Raw genomic sequence first — 17,729 nt, forward strand, 5'->3', positions numbered from 1 at the left:
GCCAGGTTTTTACAGTTAGGCAACACGCAGTTAGGCACATTTGGCCCATAGCATATGCATTAATGTAACAAAACATCATTGGAGGTAGTGAGGGCCACATAAATGGAAACCAAGGAGCACCACCTTACACTTTTGAAAAACAAGGGTACACATTTGTTATTCTTTTCTAAAAATAATTTTAAAAAAGACAAACTGGCATATGAATGCACAGTGAAAGCAGCCGTCAGCTGCATCCAGAAAGGGCGTACAGCAAAGACGCTATTCACCAGAGGCTAGCCATCAGAGTTGACGACTGTTAACACAACAAGGCTGTGTGTAGTACAGTCCCTCTATACATCCAAACCGATGACTGTATCTGTAGACGCTATAGCAGTAGCGGCCCCTCAGCTCCCCATTCTGCACCCCATCAAGCTGTGCCACTGTGACTGTATGGAAACAGCGGCTCCAGAGGAGAGGCAAAGCTAGAGGCATGCTAATGTCCTTCTAGACAAGTACCACTTGGTGGACTTGACAATGTCATGCTTGTGTCGGTGATGCTTGTTTGCTGCTGACGCACATAAACAAACAGGCAAACATCTCCCACCGCCGCCGCCGCCGCCAATGCAGCACATCTCAACAGACTATTGTTCCCCCTACAGCCCTGTACATGTGCAGAGGGGTGTGTGTGTGTTTGGGGGGGCAGACCAACTGTGGCGAGGCTGAACGTACACATGTGAGTGGTTACTGAAAGCAGCCTTTTTTTACTCTGCTGTGTCAGTGCATGCCCTGTCTCCACACACACACACACACACACACACACACACACACACACACACACACACACACACACACACACACACACACACACACACACACACACACACACACACACACACACACACACGCGCACACACGCACACACGCACACACACACACACACACACACACACACACACACACACACACACACACACACACACACACACTCCTAAACATGTGGTACATGAAGCCTATTAGGGTGCACTGTCAGGCAGGAAGTGTAAAGCTAAAAGGAATTGTGGGTAAAATAAACAGATAAGACTATAGTGAGTCTGTGTTTAATAAACTAAACAAAGGCAAGGCTCCGTGCTTGAACATTTCCATCACCGCAGAATGTTAAAATAGCATCAAGAAAATCATAAGCTTCCTTGATCTGCCGTTTTATCAAGTAACTCTGGTCCAAATCTATTGTTCCTTGAATAAAAGAGAAAAGAATGAAATGCCAGATGGAATGCCATGCTAACATTCGCTTCCTGCTTCGGTTACAGGATGCCAAATCATGATGAACAAGAGCCAGGCTAATGCTGGCAAACTTGGCAGAGGCGTGTGTTGGTTTTGTGCTCCTTCAATGCCAAACACAAATGGAATTGTAACTAAACTGCTGCATTCTGTGGCTGCTTCCCACACTTTGTATGTCTTTTGTAAGTTGCCCTGGATAAAAGTGCTTCCTAAATTGAATGTGACGTCATGCAGTGTGTAATGTAATTTCATGCCGTGCGATGCAATGCAATATAATCAGAGCTCTGGAATTAACATCTACCAACCGGCCTTAATGCTGGTGAAAATTCAGTTTGGCTGGTAGGAAAAGAAAGCTCACTAGCCAGTAGCCACATTGACTGATAGTGAGTGCATGTGTGGATGGTAAGATTTAACACCTCCTAGCCCAATGGTTTTCAAAGTGGGGGCCGGGGACCCCTGGGGGGGGTCACAAGCAGGTGCTAGGGGGGCCGCGGCAGGATGGCAGAAAAAGTATGGCAAAACAAAAAATAATAAATAATTGGATAAACATACAACAAAATAAAAATAAGCCAAACAATATTCCTATTCATATTCTTATTGATATTATTGTATATCCTAGTGGTGCACTGCCTTGCCCACTATGGTGGTGAAAGGGGGTTCACAGGGGAAAAAAGTGTGGCACCACCCATGTAAGGGGGGCCTTGACTGAAATCTACTGATAAATGGGGGGCCTTGTCATGGTAAAGTTTGGGAACCCCTGTCCTAGCCAAATTGGCTAATGATGAATTAATTCATAACCCTGGATATAATGTAATATAGTGCAATGTAATGTAGCAAGAGGTGAGGGAGAGGAAACCGTGCATGTCTCACCAGGCTCTGTCTTCTTCTTGGAGCCTCCCTTCTTCTTGGTTGGTGCGTCCCCTTTGGCCTCCTCGGCTTTAGCAGGTGCAGCCGCGGGCGCAGGGGCTGGCTTTGGGCTGCTCTTCTGGGCACCCACCGGTGGCACCGCCATCACCGGGACCTCTTTGACCACGGCGGGCTCGGCGGTCTTGGCAACGGCAGGCTTGGCAGCGGCGGGTTTGGAGGGCGCCGGGGGGGCAGCGGAGGTCTGCTGGGCCTGAGCCGGCTCCACTTTGGCCACCTTCTTCTCCTTCTTCTTCTTGTCCTTGGGGGAGGGGGCGGCCGCCACTGGGGCAGGAGCTGGGGCAGCAGGGGCGGCTGCCACAGGGGCAGGAGCTGGGGTGGCTGTGACCACCGGTGCGGCAGCTACAACCACAGGCTCGGGTGCAGGGGCGGGGGCGGGCTCGGGTTCGGCGGCAGGAACAGGCGTTGTCTGGGGTCCCTCGGACTCGCTCAGGTCGGACGTGGCCGGCTCGGCGTCCGGCAGCTTCCCGTTGGGCTTGTCGTCCTTCTTCTTCCGGGCCTTGTCCTTCTTCTTCTTGTCCGCTGCGGCGGCGCGCTGCTGCTGGGGCTGCTGGCCGGCCTTGCCGAGCTCCTTGCGCTGCTTGGCCAGCGCCTCCTCGTACGACGTCTCCTTCATGGAGAAGGTGGACACCAGGGCGATGGCGATGGCCGAGAAGACCATGAAGCCGCTGAAGACCACGATGCCGAGCGTCTGGGGGTCGTAGATGTCCATGACTGACTAGCCGACGAGACGATGTCCAACTAAGCCTGGAATAGGGATGAAAATCAACAATTCATTCATGGTTAATAGATTGACCCTATCGATCGATTTATGATTAATTGATAAGTGGCGTTTCCCCCGCAAATCTCAATACCCCCCCAAAAAAACAATTAGATCTAAAAACGTAATTAAAAATGAGATAAAATGCTAAATTTAAATTAATCCAAGTACATGGAAGTCCTTGTGCACAGCCTTCAGTTGTCCAAGTGCAGGTGTAAGACAGGAAAACTGGATCAATATGACAAGTTCATTTAACACAGCACACTGTTCTTTTTTCTCTTTATGTTTTCGAAGCAAAGTTAATTAATTTATATTTATATTCTTTAATACAAAGGTGATTGAAATGTTCCCACTCTTCACAACCACTTAGTCATGCCCATTTCACCTGGGTCTCTCGCCAGTCGAGTTGGCAATAAATTACAATTCATTTTTTTAACTGATTGACTGTTAAACTCAGCTGTGTCTATGATGACTAGCTGTGATTCTGTGTCCAATTAAGTGTGACAGAACAAATTGAGGCAAAGAATGTATTGTCACTGACAAAGTGCTTCGAGATGATGCTCAACAAAACTGGATAGTTTGATGTGAGGCGCTATCAAATACATAAGAGGCCTATGAAATATAACGTGGTCCAACTGTGAGTTTACTCATGTGGAAAAAATGTCTCAACTTCTTATCCCCAAGAATACCCCCCCCCCAATCCAATCTCAATACGCAACCCCCAACATACAAACAAATAAGTTACTGCAATGGAACATAATCTATCGTGTAAACAAAATTTAGTGTATAGCAGCAAAGTGAAAACAAAAAGCATTTCAACTAACCGTTTATCAATGCCATAGACACAATTGATACAAAAGAATGCAACTTTAATTATATTTAATAGCCAAAATACATAACTACAATGGCACGCAAAGCTCAAGTCCAACAAAACCCATTATCTAAGAGCCATTTGCCTTCTGTTCATAGTCCAAACACACCCTTCAAGAGGTAATCATACTGCTCTTTTGACTTCACTTTCAGTTGAGCTTTGTAGGACAAAAGTTGGCTGGGAGCCAAAGCTATATGTAAAAAAAAGTCTAGTCTCCACAGTCAAGATGTGATTTGGATGAGTCAAGTCAGACTACAGTGCAGAGAGTGATCATAGTACATCATGACTCTTCATTGGGTAAGGAGGGAGGCATCAACATCAAGCAGGCTACCAACCAGCGAACAGGCCGCAAATCCATATGCCATTTGACAGATGAGATGCAGGGAGAAACGCTATCCCCCTGACAGAGCCAAATGTATTTCTACACAGAGGCAGGATCTCTGTATCCCACCCACCAACACATTAAAGGAGTTATAGACCTACAGGAAAAAAAAGTTGGCAAAGACTATCACTCTTTTGCCATGCAATTTCAGGACAGCTCACTCTTCCTTCCACACAGCAGGGAAAGGCACTGCATTCTCCCAACGTGCCCATTACTTTTTGCTACGTACATGGAAGTGAGATACAGTTATTTTCATAAGCTTATGAAATAATACGCGTGCATATTTATATAGTCAACAGCTTGATCACAGTAGGTGCTTGCATGTGTAAGTGAAAGAGGAACTAAAAAAGAAGAAAACGTATTAACAAGTTTGACGTTGAGATGACGACGCAGACGTCAGTCAGTCAGTCCGTAAAAGCAAGCTCCACTACGGTTACAAAAAGTAGAGGACACACACAGCAACAAATAGAAATCAGAAAGTAAGTGGTTTGAGGCACAAAGACAAGTCATTCTTTTTTTTTTCTTTAACGGACGACTTTAATAGCAAAGTTTTACTTGGCTCTTTGTTTTTATTAAATAGACGAAGGTCAACTCCGTCAAACTGACGAGTTACACACACAAAAATCCGACCACGAATAAAGCCATTCCCATAAAGAATATGAACTCAGGATAGAGTTCACTGTCGCAGACTGGCTGCTTGCGGTGAACTTAAAGCTGACGTTGACTATCCTTGCTCAGAAGTAATGTGAACAGCATTGGCTGAGCATCGGATCATTCTAACAAATATCTACGCACTTTCTTCAGTTCACCAAGTTTCACACTTTATGGACGTTTAAAGAAAATCACGACAGCTGACGTGGCTAATTCATAATGTTATATTAGAACTATGGCACGGGAAAGGAGCCATCTGATGAAGCTAGCCTGTGATGAGCGTTCATTGTCTGGGATGTGGATGAGCAAGAGGCAGCTAGCAAGTCTGCTAGAAGGCATAGCGGCACTTCATACCGGGCATGTTGATATATAATTTGCAATAATTTTAAGCCTTTTCGTTATTTACTTAATCAGTGCTTTGGGCTAGCCAGCAAAGCTAATCTGCAAGATGGTGAATTGCATGCGAAACTCCTCAAACAACAGGGCACGACATTGTCCCGTCAGCATCAGTAGCTGGTAGGGATTCTCTTCATAAATATCACCGGTTGATGAACGCAGGACTCCAAAGTGGACACCACAGAAAATAGTTGGCTAACCACCCAGTCAACATTGTTTCTCCAATAGTCCAGCATAGCATGGGATAGATTACACCGGCTACAAGATGGCAATAATCCATTAAGAAATCGTTTAGACAAAAAACATGAATTGGGATGCATACTGACCTTCTATATTTTCTGTGAACACTTCAGTCCAACCAGGAAATGTACTTGTGTGGTAGCGATATGTGAAATAATTTTCACATTCAAATGAAATGTGTGGCTGTCCAAAGGCTCCTTCTCTGTCTCGATTTCTCCGTCTATCCTATCCGTGGTCTGTGGAGTCGTGGCACTTTCTTTGAGCTGGCAAAGCGCCGGGCCCGTGGCCCACTGACTATTAAACAGCCTATATCTAATTGGCTAGAATGTAATCACTCAGACGCATGTAGCCAACCAAGTAGCAGATCTCCTGACTGTGTGAGATATGCGGAAGTCTGTGAAAATGGAATATGGGAACTGTAGTTTTTCTCCAGATGCAAGTTGAACACAAGGAACATGCCTAGGTTCAGTAGGTTCACAACTTAATTCAATAAACTTGTAGTAGGCCTAGCTATGGATTCACTAATGATGAACAATGTGAAGTGATTTTACATTTTCTCAATAACTTATTGTTTTTTTCTTTGTAAATTCTTCTGTAGACCCATTTCTGAGTGCACACACATTCATTATTTTTATTTGGAGCCGCTATTTAGAATTGCATTACAGGGTTCAAATATATCTTAGAGATACAAAAAACATTGGCTACACCACACAGCAAGGCTTCCTATCACAGCTGATACAGAACAGAACTTTAGTTCTTATGCCTTTACTTTGGAAAATGCCCCATTGTTAACCCACTCACTGTCGGTTTGCCTCAAACATGTCCCACGCTACCAAATATTAAAACAAGGAGTTTGCAGTTTGAGTATCCAGCAGCACAAAATTAGGGGTGTTGCGAATATCCTCAAACACATCCTCAGTGCTGTGGATAAACTCTTCCATCATGCGTGAGTGTTTGTGCATGGTAACATTGCATGGGAACAGTGGTCCAACAGCACTGGCGATGAGGTCCACGATTCAGTCATGACTTGCAGTGTAGAGTTGTTTATACATACTGTAGAACATCTGTGTAATGTTCCTGATTGTGATTCACGTGAGTAACTTTTTTTTACAAGTCAGGCTACAGTGATGCTGCATATGTACAATGCTTCCTAATTACATCTGGTCTTGTTTATACACGGAATCCTGAACCCAGTATTGAAGTCTCGTATCTTATACACGATACACATCACATACTACAGCCGTTCACAATGCCAAGGCAAGGCAAGGCAAGTGTATTTGTATTGCGCATTTCATACACAGGTGCAACCCAATGTGCTTCACAAAAGTCGCGACTGATTCCAGCTGCACATCATCAATGGGGTGCATTATGCAGTGTGGTTGGAGGTGTTGAGGGTACCACAATGCCAGGTTGTATTTGGTTGGTTAGCACCTGCAATCTGGCCTTGTGAACTGGGAAGCAGAATATGTCCTCCCACAGAGCAGCATTCCTATACATGGAGTGAAAGACAGTGAAATGAAAGTGAAAGTCCCATTGGGAAACTCAAACTCCCATTGTCATTGTGACACAGCACTCCACAGCACACAGGTGAACACTGCGCATTGCACATAACAAAATAGCATTTATCCCCCACCCTTGCAAGGGGGCAGCCCTCAATGGTGCCTCAAGGGAGCAGTGCAGCTGCACGGTACCATGCTCAGGGTACCTCAGTCATGGAGGAGGATGGGGGAGAGCTCTGATCGATTACTCCCCCCACCAACCTGACGTGTCGGGAGTCGAACCAGCAACCTTTGGGCTACAAGTCTGATGCCATAACCGCTTACCCATGACTGCCCTGAGTGACTGAGTGGTTGGCAAAGTTGAGGGCCGCCAACTCTCCTTGCAGAATTGTTTTGCTGTTATATGTTTGGTGTTGAGGAGGACCCTTCTTGCTGTTGTGGTCTGGAGTGTTTGATCTTGTCCACTGTGGGTAGACAGGTAGACAAAAACAGACAGACAAAAACAGACAGGTCTGTGACCATGTTGTAAGGCGGCTCATGTTGAATGTGTGGATCACACGTCCATTTGAGCTTGACCTCCATCCTATTACACAGGTCGTTGAGGTCCGGTCAGTCAGAGCGGGTCCCAAAACCTGCAGCGTGTGTCAGTGTGTTCAACTTACCATTGCATTGCATTTCCTCCTGAAGCCCAGGAAGCTGGCTTGGTTGCTGTGGCTGAGGGCACCAACAGTGAGAGGGAGAGAAAGAGAGAGAGAGAGAGAGAGAGAGAGAGAGAGAGAGAGAGAGAGAGAGAGAGGGGATGTCTACAGCAGTGGGGGGGGGGGGGGGGGTTGCTGCAGGTGTGTCATTTTTATCAGTCTGGGGGTGAGATGCAGCTGTTCTTGCCTCGCCAGAGTAAGGTGGTCATGCAGTTCATGCAGGTTTTCAAATCAGAATAAGACATTTTTGGAAATATGCAGTTGGGCTTCAGTAATTGCTACTGACTTAAGTAGTGTTTCTCAACAGGGGTGGTACAGCCCCCCAGGGGTCGTTAGGCAGGCCTTGGGGGCGTTGAGAAGGATACAGTTGAGAGAGGGCGGTACTTAATTGTCATTGGGGACTTAAGTCCATTTAAATGTTCTAATAGTATGGGGGGCGCTGGTAGGCTTATATTGAGGTCAATGGGTCGTTTGAGAACAAGTGGTCTGAAGTGTACCACAGAAAGTTTCCATTCTTGCATTTGTTCCATTGTCACCAGATCAGAGGTGTGGCAATAGGATTGCTGCTTGTCAACAGGGTTGGCCTTCAATAGTGAAACAATTACTTGACAATTAGTTCTTGGTGGAGCCTTCCCTGAGCATGGACCTGAAGGGCAAATATGCTTTCTTTTGTTTACTCATGGGTGTAGACGGATGCTGATGGTGTGAAAAGGCCTACACACTCCTATGAAAATCCCAACGCATGACAGAGACTAAACATCAATGAATGAACATTGCCAACACTGTGACAAACATTGTGGCGAAAGATGATGGCGTCAATTTGAAGTATAATCCTCAGAGCTAAAAAACGAAGGGACTGATGTGGAAGCTCCAACTCAAGTTAACTCAAGTTGTCAGACCTGCTTTACTAATACTAGAATACTGAGGGCTGGTTTATTTTTAGCTCACAATGTTTCTCATGTCTGAACTTTGTGCATAATAAATGACACTGACACACTGATCTCTCCTAGTCCTAAGGACTAGGAGAGATCAATGTGTCAGTCACATTATTAACGGCAAAGTGTGGGACTGAGATGTGGTACTGATTTCATAAATGTAATGGTAAAAAAAAAACACACACATGGGCAACCTTAGTGAACTGACGTTTTGGGCCTTCTACGTAGCAGCCACAACACTTTTTCAACTGCGCTTACTGTAGGCTAGGCACTCTTCCACGGTCTCCGACTGTCCACAAATTGACCAGTGAAAAATGAACTGTGAATGGTCCAAACATGCGGCTGTTTCTTTTTCCTGTGCCCCGCCGCTAATGTCTCCCCTTTGATCCTGCTCCAGGATAAACAAGGCTCCCTTCCGCAGCTCCGACACCACTCTAGTTGTGACTGGATTAACCGTTTTAAGAGGCTCAAAGATCTGGACCTCTGGTGTACTGTGCTGCTATGCAGAATGCTTTGCATTTCAGTGCAACAACCAGTGGGGCCCCATTGGTTTTGTAAATAATAATTAAGAATAATCATTTTATTTGTAAAGCACATATTCATACATAGGGCATAGCTCAAAGTGCTCTAGCAATAAAAAAAGGAGAATTAAAAAAGAGCGATGAACATAGCACATGAAAAACAGATTGATATATCGACATAGTAGAGTTAAGAACAGTGGAAAGATTTTAAAAACAGATTTTGAATTTATAAACAGATGGTATGATATTGTGCTTAGAGATGCCTCTTGCCACTTGTACAGAGTTTGAGTGTGCCCCCTCTAAGTTACAGTGCAACACAGCTCACACTCAACAGGGCCCCTCTACAGGGGCGGTGACATCTTTTGCCGGGCACAGGACAAAATCTTCTGAAAGGACCCCCTTCTCAATACATAAAATGTAATGGGGCCTCAATTCTGGGCCTGGAACAAATGGCATGTTTGTCCCTCTCCGTGCGCTTCCCTGCCCCTCCAACGTTCCGCTGGGCTGAGGATGTGTACCTGAGGGGTCACAGCAGGACACACACCAGAGGCTGTGTTGACTTTTCTCCTACTCTACCGACTCACTACCACTTTACCTTTGCTCCTCCCTGAATATTCTGCTTTCCCGCTGTTCGGATGAAACTATGTGACCTGTCAGGGGAGTGGAGCGGAGCGGAGCGGACCACCGAGTGAGCGAGGGCCCTAGCTGACACCGACCGACCCCTGTGCCAAGTGTCCAAAGCTCCGCTCTCTTGGTTTACTTTGGCAAATGGAGAGAGCTTCTTCTTCCCACCCGGGGTCGTCGAAAAAGAACATTTCTGTTCATGTCCATCAAAACACTGCAAGTAAGCAAGTCAGTTTCTTTAAAACCCTGTCACATTTAACCAAGACATCTGTTACAACTTTATTTGAATTATGAGCATTTAAAAGATAGACACACACCCAAGCTCGGGAATACCAGAATTTAAGTGATCACTGCTTGAGCGATGCTGCTTTGTTAAGTTTTGACATGACAAAGTTAACACTTAGAGATGTGACATTCGTGTAATCATCATGACACATCCAGAGTAGAGTTCAGTGTTTCTGCAACAGGGCCTGACAGGGCAGGTCATCCTAACACTGTGTGTACTGTATGTCGACATATTGAAGACTGATTGGTCAATTCCATTCAGCTTGCAACTTCCTGCAGTTCAAAAGCAGAACTCAGAATTTCAACAATGGTTTTACTGTATAGTGTGTATTTCAGATTTGACACCAGTATTGCGATCAGGAGTGTGGCCCCCTTCAAAAACATCATTGTGAAGTGACTTCAAACCAATCAAATGACGCTGCTGTGCAGTCCGCTTATGACTGAAGTGAATGTCTATTACACAGGAATAAGACGTGTAGGCCTAAGAGTTAAATGTGAGTATGACATGCTATACTGGGGTGCATTTCTTGAAACCATAGTTGCTAACTTCATGAGCTGCTGTGTTGTATTCAATGCAACTTGCCATTAGTACCCAAGTTGCTAGCTGGCTAACAACTAACCTTTCGAGAAATGCACCCCTGAAGTCCAAGCAACCCATGAATCCCATTAGGTCCCTCCACTGACCCAAGCTCAAAGTCAAAGAAACCCTTATTTCTATTCTTACTGACTTGGTGATTTAATGTCATATTTCTTCACAACAGCGTTCAAGTTCACAAGACCCCCATGAACCATGTCTGATTCAAAGTTCAAATGGATCTGTCCAAACCCTGTGTCCACTTATTTTGCAAATGTTGACTTCATCTGGTGTTGAATGTCCCTTATCCCACACCATCCCACTCTGCACACACAGGAAATGGCTGGCCAGCCAAAATCATCATGAGTAATGGTGGTGCTTGTGACGTTGAGAAACCACCATGACTGAACTTGTGTGTAGAGGGAAGTGTGCATCGACGACAAACCACATACGAGCAACAATGCTCCGTTTTGCAGGGGAATTCATTCAACTTAAAATGACAGGGCAGTTAGCCTTTTTGTTAGAAGGGACAGAACACTCAGATCTTTGGTCTAGACTTGAATAAGAGACTTATTTTATAGCTTAGCTTAATAGAATAGCTTTTTGAGACACATCAGTGTGTAAGTTGGCTAATTGGGAAGCATCTGTGTGTTAGTGTCATGTCCAGTATAGGCTTCTGTAGTATGCATGCATGTGCAGGTTTTTTTTGCATGGTTAATAGTTGACTGCAGCTGCATGCCCTTTCACCCGCTGGTCTTGTTGCACTAGCACAGTGGTTCTCAACCTTTTTTGAATCAACGCCCCCTGGACCTCATCATAAGCCTCACAGCGCTCCCTTGACCTCATCCTAACCCTGCCTACGCCCCCCTTAGTATTAAAAAATAAAAAAAGACCAATGCACCCCAATGGCAACTAAGCACCGCCCCTCTCAGCTGTATCCTTCTCAAAGCCCCCCCTAGAGCTCTCCAACGCCCCCTGGGGGGCTGTACCGCCCCTGTTGAGAAACACTACACTAGCACTTCCGAGTTCTACATGTGCAATTAGTTGTTTATTGACATAATAAAACTTGTGATGACATAATGAAACTTGGCTGATCAGTCACCGACCTTCTTCTCATAAGGCACAAAGTGGAGATTTACTGTTTTCTGCAATAACAAAAGACAGATGTGCTATCTTAAGTATACATTCCAACCACTTCATGGATTTGCATAATGCTATTGACTTGTATTATTGAGCCAATAAAGTAAATTTGCATGGTCAGTGTTGATTTAGAGTAGGCATATTTTCCTGAAAATACACAGAAATGAAACCAGTAATTTAAGCACAGTGCCTTACAACAGATGCAGAATAATGTATGATCTATTTCAAATATGTTAGATTAAGGATGCATTATATGCTAGACCAGGGGTTCCCAAACTTTATCATGGCAAGGCCCCCCATGTGCTGGTAGATTCCAGCCGAGGCCCCCATGACATCGACCGAGCCACATAATTTTTTTTGGTACGACCTTTTCACAACCGGCCTGTGAGGCAGTGTCCCACTGAATCTAAAATAATAGTGCCTCATGAGAATAGTTCAGAGACGCAATAGATTATTATAATGCTTTTCTCAAGTAATGGCTTATGCTTAGGTTCAGTTTATTTTGTTTTATGTTAGTTATTCATTTTATTCAATTGTGCTTTACATTTCCTGCCAACCTGCCATGGCCCCCCTAGCACCTCCTTGCGCCCCCCCAGGGGTCCCCGGCCCCTACTTTGAAAACCACTGTGCTAGACCACATTATTCCAGATATTTTCACTAATCTCATGGCAACTACTACACAACGTAGACATAAATGATTACTTGCCATGTTTCTCTATACTCAAAAGGACCAGAGGGTGGTGCAGAATGGGGATAGAGCAGGGGTGTCAAACATAAGGCCAGTGGGGGCCGGATGCGGCCCGCCAGCCCCAAAAACTAAAGATGTGAACAAAAAAAATAAATCTCTAGCCCATTATGAAATTGCTGCAAGTGTCTGAGATTTCAGGTTGTCAGTATTTGAGAATGAGTCTTCCTTTTTTTTAATTGCTTGCCATTTAAAGTCGATGCTCTTGATATGCCTGCTGACATGCATCTCCAGATGATTGACTAGCAATGGGAGTCCGATATGAAGCAACAATTTGTAACATTTCACTATTGATTTTTTTGTATGGTCTTTTTGACTTTATTTATGATAGGATAGTGAAGGTGGTGACAGGAAGCGAGTGGGGAAAGAGAGATGGGGAAGGGCCGGCAAAGGACCCGGGCCGGGAATCGAACCCGGGTTAGCCGCATGGTGCCCTACCTTTTGGCCACGGCAGGGCCAACATTTCACAATTAGGTTAGGTATTAGTCCGGCCCACTTGAGATCAAACAGTCTGTATGTGGCCCCTGGACTGAAACGAGTTCGACACCGGCAGGAATTGAGATTAAATTCAGGTGCGTCAGGCAGGAGGAGACACACATTCTGAGACGCCTGAAACATTCAGCCTGACTGAGACCATGGTTATGACGACGGCTACTCATAGTCCTACTGGTAAGCTATTTTGACCGAAGAGAGGAAAAACGCTTGGCTACATCAATCCCCCCTGAGGAAAACTCAGTTTGCAGTCATGTTTGCATCAATACAAATGTGTGGCCATGCAGTTATATGAAGTCAGTCACAGTGAAAGAGTGTAGGCCAGACATCCAAAGGAAGGCTTACACAGGAAAAAAGAATAATAATGCAGTGTTAATTCAACACTAAGAGAGCTGATTTAACATCTTCTAGGGTGTATTTGGTCCCAGACTACTCTCTAAGTGATGAAATAACCCTGCATTTATTACTGTGTAGTAGTCAGTGTCTGCCTGTCTGCAAGTGATGGCAATGCCCTGGAGATATGAGACATTTCCTTTCCACTCACCTTCGGGGTCACGGCCCCATCAGCCAATCCCAGACAAGAAGTCATGAGACGCAATGCTTTTAGCAGACATTCAGACATTCATGCTCCTGCTTGTGCTCACAGACACACACGCAGACACAGGCACGCACAGACACAGGCACACACACACACGCACGCACGCACACACGCACGCACGCACACACGCACGTACGCACACACGAACACACACACACACGCACAGACAAACGCACACACGCAGGCACGCGCGCACACACACACACGCACACACAGACACACACACGCACACACGGGATAAGACCTTATACTCAGTTCAAGGTTAGACAGAAAAGAGGGGACACAAAAAAACTGACAGGCCCCTCTCATCTCAGGCTCTTGTCAGTTACAGAAGGGGATCAAAAACAGACCTGGTTACCACGGTCAGTCACACAGACACAGGAAGAGACGGTGTCATCCCTAACAACAATGTGCACACATGAGCATTAAAAGAAAGTGACTGCTTCTACATTCTCCACCCTAGACCATGATTACATATTTTTTTCAGGATGAGTCCAAAAGGTGCAAATATGCAAATACTATCGAAGATAACCAAATCCAAATAGCCCTATTGATAAAGACAAAATGTGGAACTGATCAGAAACAATCAAATCATTGAGCCGTGTCAATTTGCCGAAAACAAATGTTTCCTCCTGGGACAAAAGGCAAATATATTACTTATGCTAGACCCAGCCACTATGGACCTTACGCATCTAAGAATCCTGGTCCTAACCTACGTTGACCTTATGACTCTACAATCTCTATCTATCTCTTCTTCCTCTCCCTTCCTGCTATTTCTGCCTCTCCTCTCTACCTCTCCTTTTAAATCCATCTCTAACAATGATGTTTTTTGGCATTTATTAAGCACTTTGAGTTACATGCCTTGTATGATACAGTGCTATACAAATACAATTATTATTATTATTATATATTTTAAATATCACAACTCTGCTACTGTGAAATTGTCGTCAAAACAAAGTAACCGTGGCCAACCGGTAGGGCACTCGTCTGCCATGCGTCCGACTCGGGTTTGATTCCCAGCCCGGGTCATTTATCGACCCCTTCCAGTCCACCTCTCACACTGTCCTATCATTGAGAAAGTCGAAAGGGGGGGGGGGGGGGGATCAGTTGTCCTGGGCCCAGGGAGAGATGGCCCAGAATTGGGTCCTCATTATTACATTGCACAGTGGGGGGCCCTTTCGGATGACTTCATCCTGGGGCTGGCCAATGCTGTCAGGGGGTCAGCTCTATGTTCCCACAGCCCATTGGTCCCACAGCTTATTCTTGCTGCTCCATGTTCCCACATTTTAAAGAAATTATTCAAATATAGGCCCTATTTTCCACAACTCCATGTTCCCACATTTCCGAGTAAACTAAGAGAACATGCCTTTCTCCCTGCCATGGGACATAGGGCCTAAATTTGAATAAATTCTTAGAAATGTGGGAACATGGGCCAGTAGGTATAAGCTGTGGGACCAATGGGCTGTGGGACCAATGGGCCTAAAAATTAATGTTAAAAGTCTTAGTGATGTGGGACCAATGGACTGTGGGACCAATGGGCTGTGGGAACATAGACACGCTCCCGCTGTCAGCGTCTCTGAGTAAGAGGACAGAGAAGTGTGAAGCAGCAAATTTAGCACTCTCTCTTCCAACGCAGAGGATGTCCTGTTTTCCATGGCAACCAGTTACCCTTCAAACATAGACAACACAAACCTTACGTAGTGACGCAAGAGAAAATAATTCATAAATACGCTTCGCTGAATGGCCTTGGGGCCGAGGGAGGAATGCCATGTGTATTAGTGTGTTCTAAACACAGCTGCAACATGTTGCATAAGGGACTACTACAAACCCTCTGGTTCAAAAGAATTCATTAAATAACAGTAGAAAAATCCAGGATTAGTAGTCAGGGATCTTGATCGAAATTATGTTAGAGAGAGGCTAGATACACACAGACATCCTTTGGGGTAAAACAGCCTGATAAAGAATTTACAGTAGGCTTATGTCATGGAAATAATTCAACTAATAACAAAGTCCCTGGTTATTGTGCTGCACTCATTTGTTGGGTATTGTCCTAACAAATGCAAACCAACTAAATTGGCATTTACTTTCTTTTTGGGATAGCCAATAGACTAATAGAATACCAACTCTTCAAGTCAAAATTTCCCTGCCCAGTACAGATTTTGCAATACATTACCATTACATTACATTATTATATCATTTAGGACTATACGACGCTGTTGATATTCCATTAACCCCATAATGCACGCGGCTGTTCCACCAGTGGAATGTTGTAATAGCCATTGAAAAGTTAAGTACCATAGCACTACACTCCTATGACATAACAGAGGGCCTTTTAGTAATGCACTACGACTTGGTCATGGTAACAGCCGTGTCTTAACAGGTTAAGTACTTCAAATATGGTAATCAGGTTGTACACTACAGAGTCATGTTGTAACTGCTAAATGAGAACTCAGACTCAGACTCCCTAAGCTCAAGTCCAGATGCCTGGCAGCCCCCGTACAACCACCCACGCAGGAATTCTTTGCGTGCTGCCGGCGTCATGTGGGATAACAGCAGGCGCCTTGGCTGTTAGACGTCAGGCACTGCCACCTTCTGACGAAACAGACACCATGACGATTGAAAATGTATCTAGCCGGCCATGCCTCCAAAAAAAGAACAGCTGAAAAGAAAGACTGCTCTTGTATGTATGGGGGAACGTCCTCTGATATATAATTAAATCAATAGTTTTCCATGTTACTGACATTGTGTTAGTAATGAATTGATATGCTTATGACAAGAAAAAAAGCAACTTCATGAGGCAGTAGGAATCGTTTAATATAATTATTGCAAGAGTTTTGCTGGGCTCATCTTAGAAAACAATGAAGCCTTCGCAAAAAAAGCATTCCATTACAAATACATTCAATTATCAAAAAAGTTTAGATTTTTTTTCAGCAACGAAACCTGGCCATGATTGCATTATTGCTTTAGTGGTTCAAATATAAATTGCTTCATTTTTTTCTCTATTTTTTTTTTTAAATCCTCAAAAGTCTGTCGTATCACAATATAAACTCTTTTGGTCCTCTATATTGACAATTTCAAGCAGTTAGTCTCAAACAAGACCAATCTTTGCATCAGTAACAACACTGTTAAAACAAAAAAAGCAAGATCTTAAATCTTCAATTTTAGTCTTGTAAAACAAATGGCACGTACATTACATTACAAAACAAGCAACAGGTACACTCAATATATCACAGGGTGCGAGCAGGAAAGGAATTAGTATGCATATACGGTCAAAGCATGTGTAGTGATCGTAAGACTGCGCTCAAAACGGCTCACTTCATAGAGTACTGCACTATGTAGGGAGGAAAAGATTGCATCTCATTCCCCGTGCAGTGCATTAAGTGGATACTTTAGACAGTCAGTTTGTAAAAGGTCAGGTCCAAGGCTGCCCTCCATCACGGTTTTCACCTCCTCAATTATTATTTGACCTACAAAGGCAAAGTGAAGTAACTACGCCAACATTGAAACTAAGAAAAAGGCCTTCGAAGGATTAGAATTAAGTTGGATATTGCAGTTAGTGCAAATTGGACAAAGACGTATCTGTAAAACGGGACACAGTTGGACCATACGGCTTTGTCACAAGATAAAGCCACCTGCTTAAAGATGACTGTTAACAGTCTAAACTCAATTTTGACAAAATATGTAGTTACTGCACTTTGCCTTTGTAGAGCAGATTATAGCAAAAAACTAATCATCCCTCATCTGATAAGAGAACTGCGTTTTTTGTTGTTTTTTAAACCAGACCCGGCTTTACGCAGTAGAGAATGCCATCCTGGAAGCATGTGAAAGCACGAGCTGTCTATTTTAAGCCTTCATGAGAAGAAGTGTAGTGGGGTAGTGGGACGGAAAAGCGGCAGGAGCTGATTTCTGCATGATTCACCACCAGACTCATCGACTGGCTGGAAAACCATCTGTGGCTGAGACTGCGGGCCAAACGTTTTAACTGGAGCGACTGAGCGAGAGAATGTGTGCACGAGAGAGAACGAGAGCGCATGCACGCGAGAGAGAGAGAGAGAGAGAGAGAGCACGAGAGAGAGAGAGAGAGAGAGAGAGAGAGAGAGAGCACGCAAGAGAGAGAGAGAGAGAGAGAGAGCACGC

At 44.6% G+C, this 17,729-nt stretch overlaps 1 protein-coding gene across 1 annotated transcript in view; it reads right to left on the reverse strand.

Annotated features, from left to right (window-relative positions):
- The window catches only part of rrbp1a (ribosome binding protein 1a), a 49,224-nt gene extending 43,488 nt beyond the window's left edge, over positions 1 to 5,736 (reverse strand). Inside the window, exons 1-2 of the mRNA XM_063191590.1 lie at positions 5,568 to 5,736; positions 2,128 to 2,928 (exon numbers count right to left, since the gene is read on the reverse strand). Coding sequence (XP_063047660.1) covers positions 2,128 to 2,893 — 766 coding nt within the window. The 5' untranslated portion in view covers positions 2,894 to 2,928; positions 5,568 to 5,736. The remainder of the gene's footprint in view (positions 1 to 2,127; positions 2,929 to 5,567) is intronic.
- Between the last annotated feature and the right edge of the window lie 11,993 nt (positions 5,737 to 17,729).

This window comes from Engraulis encrasicolus, chromosome 24 (genome assembly GCF_034702125.1).
Source record: "Engraulis encrasicolus isolate BLACKSEA-1 chromosome 24, IST_EnEncr_1.0, whole genome shotgun sequence".
Classification (NCBI taxonomy): Eukaryota; Metazoa; Chordata; class Actinopteri; order Clupeiformes; family Engraulidae; genus Engraulis; species Engraulis encrasicolus.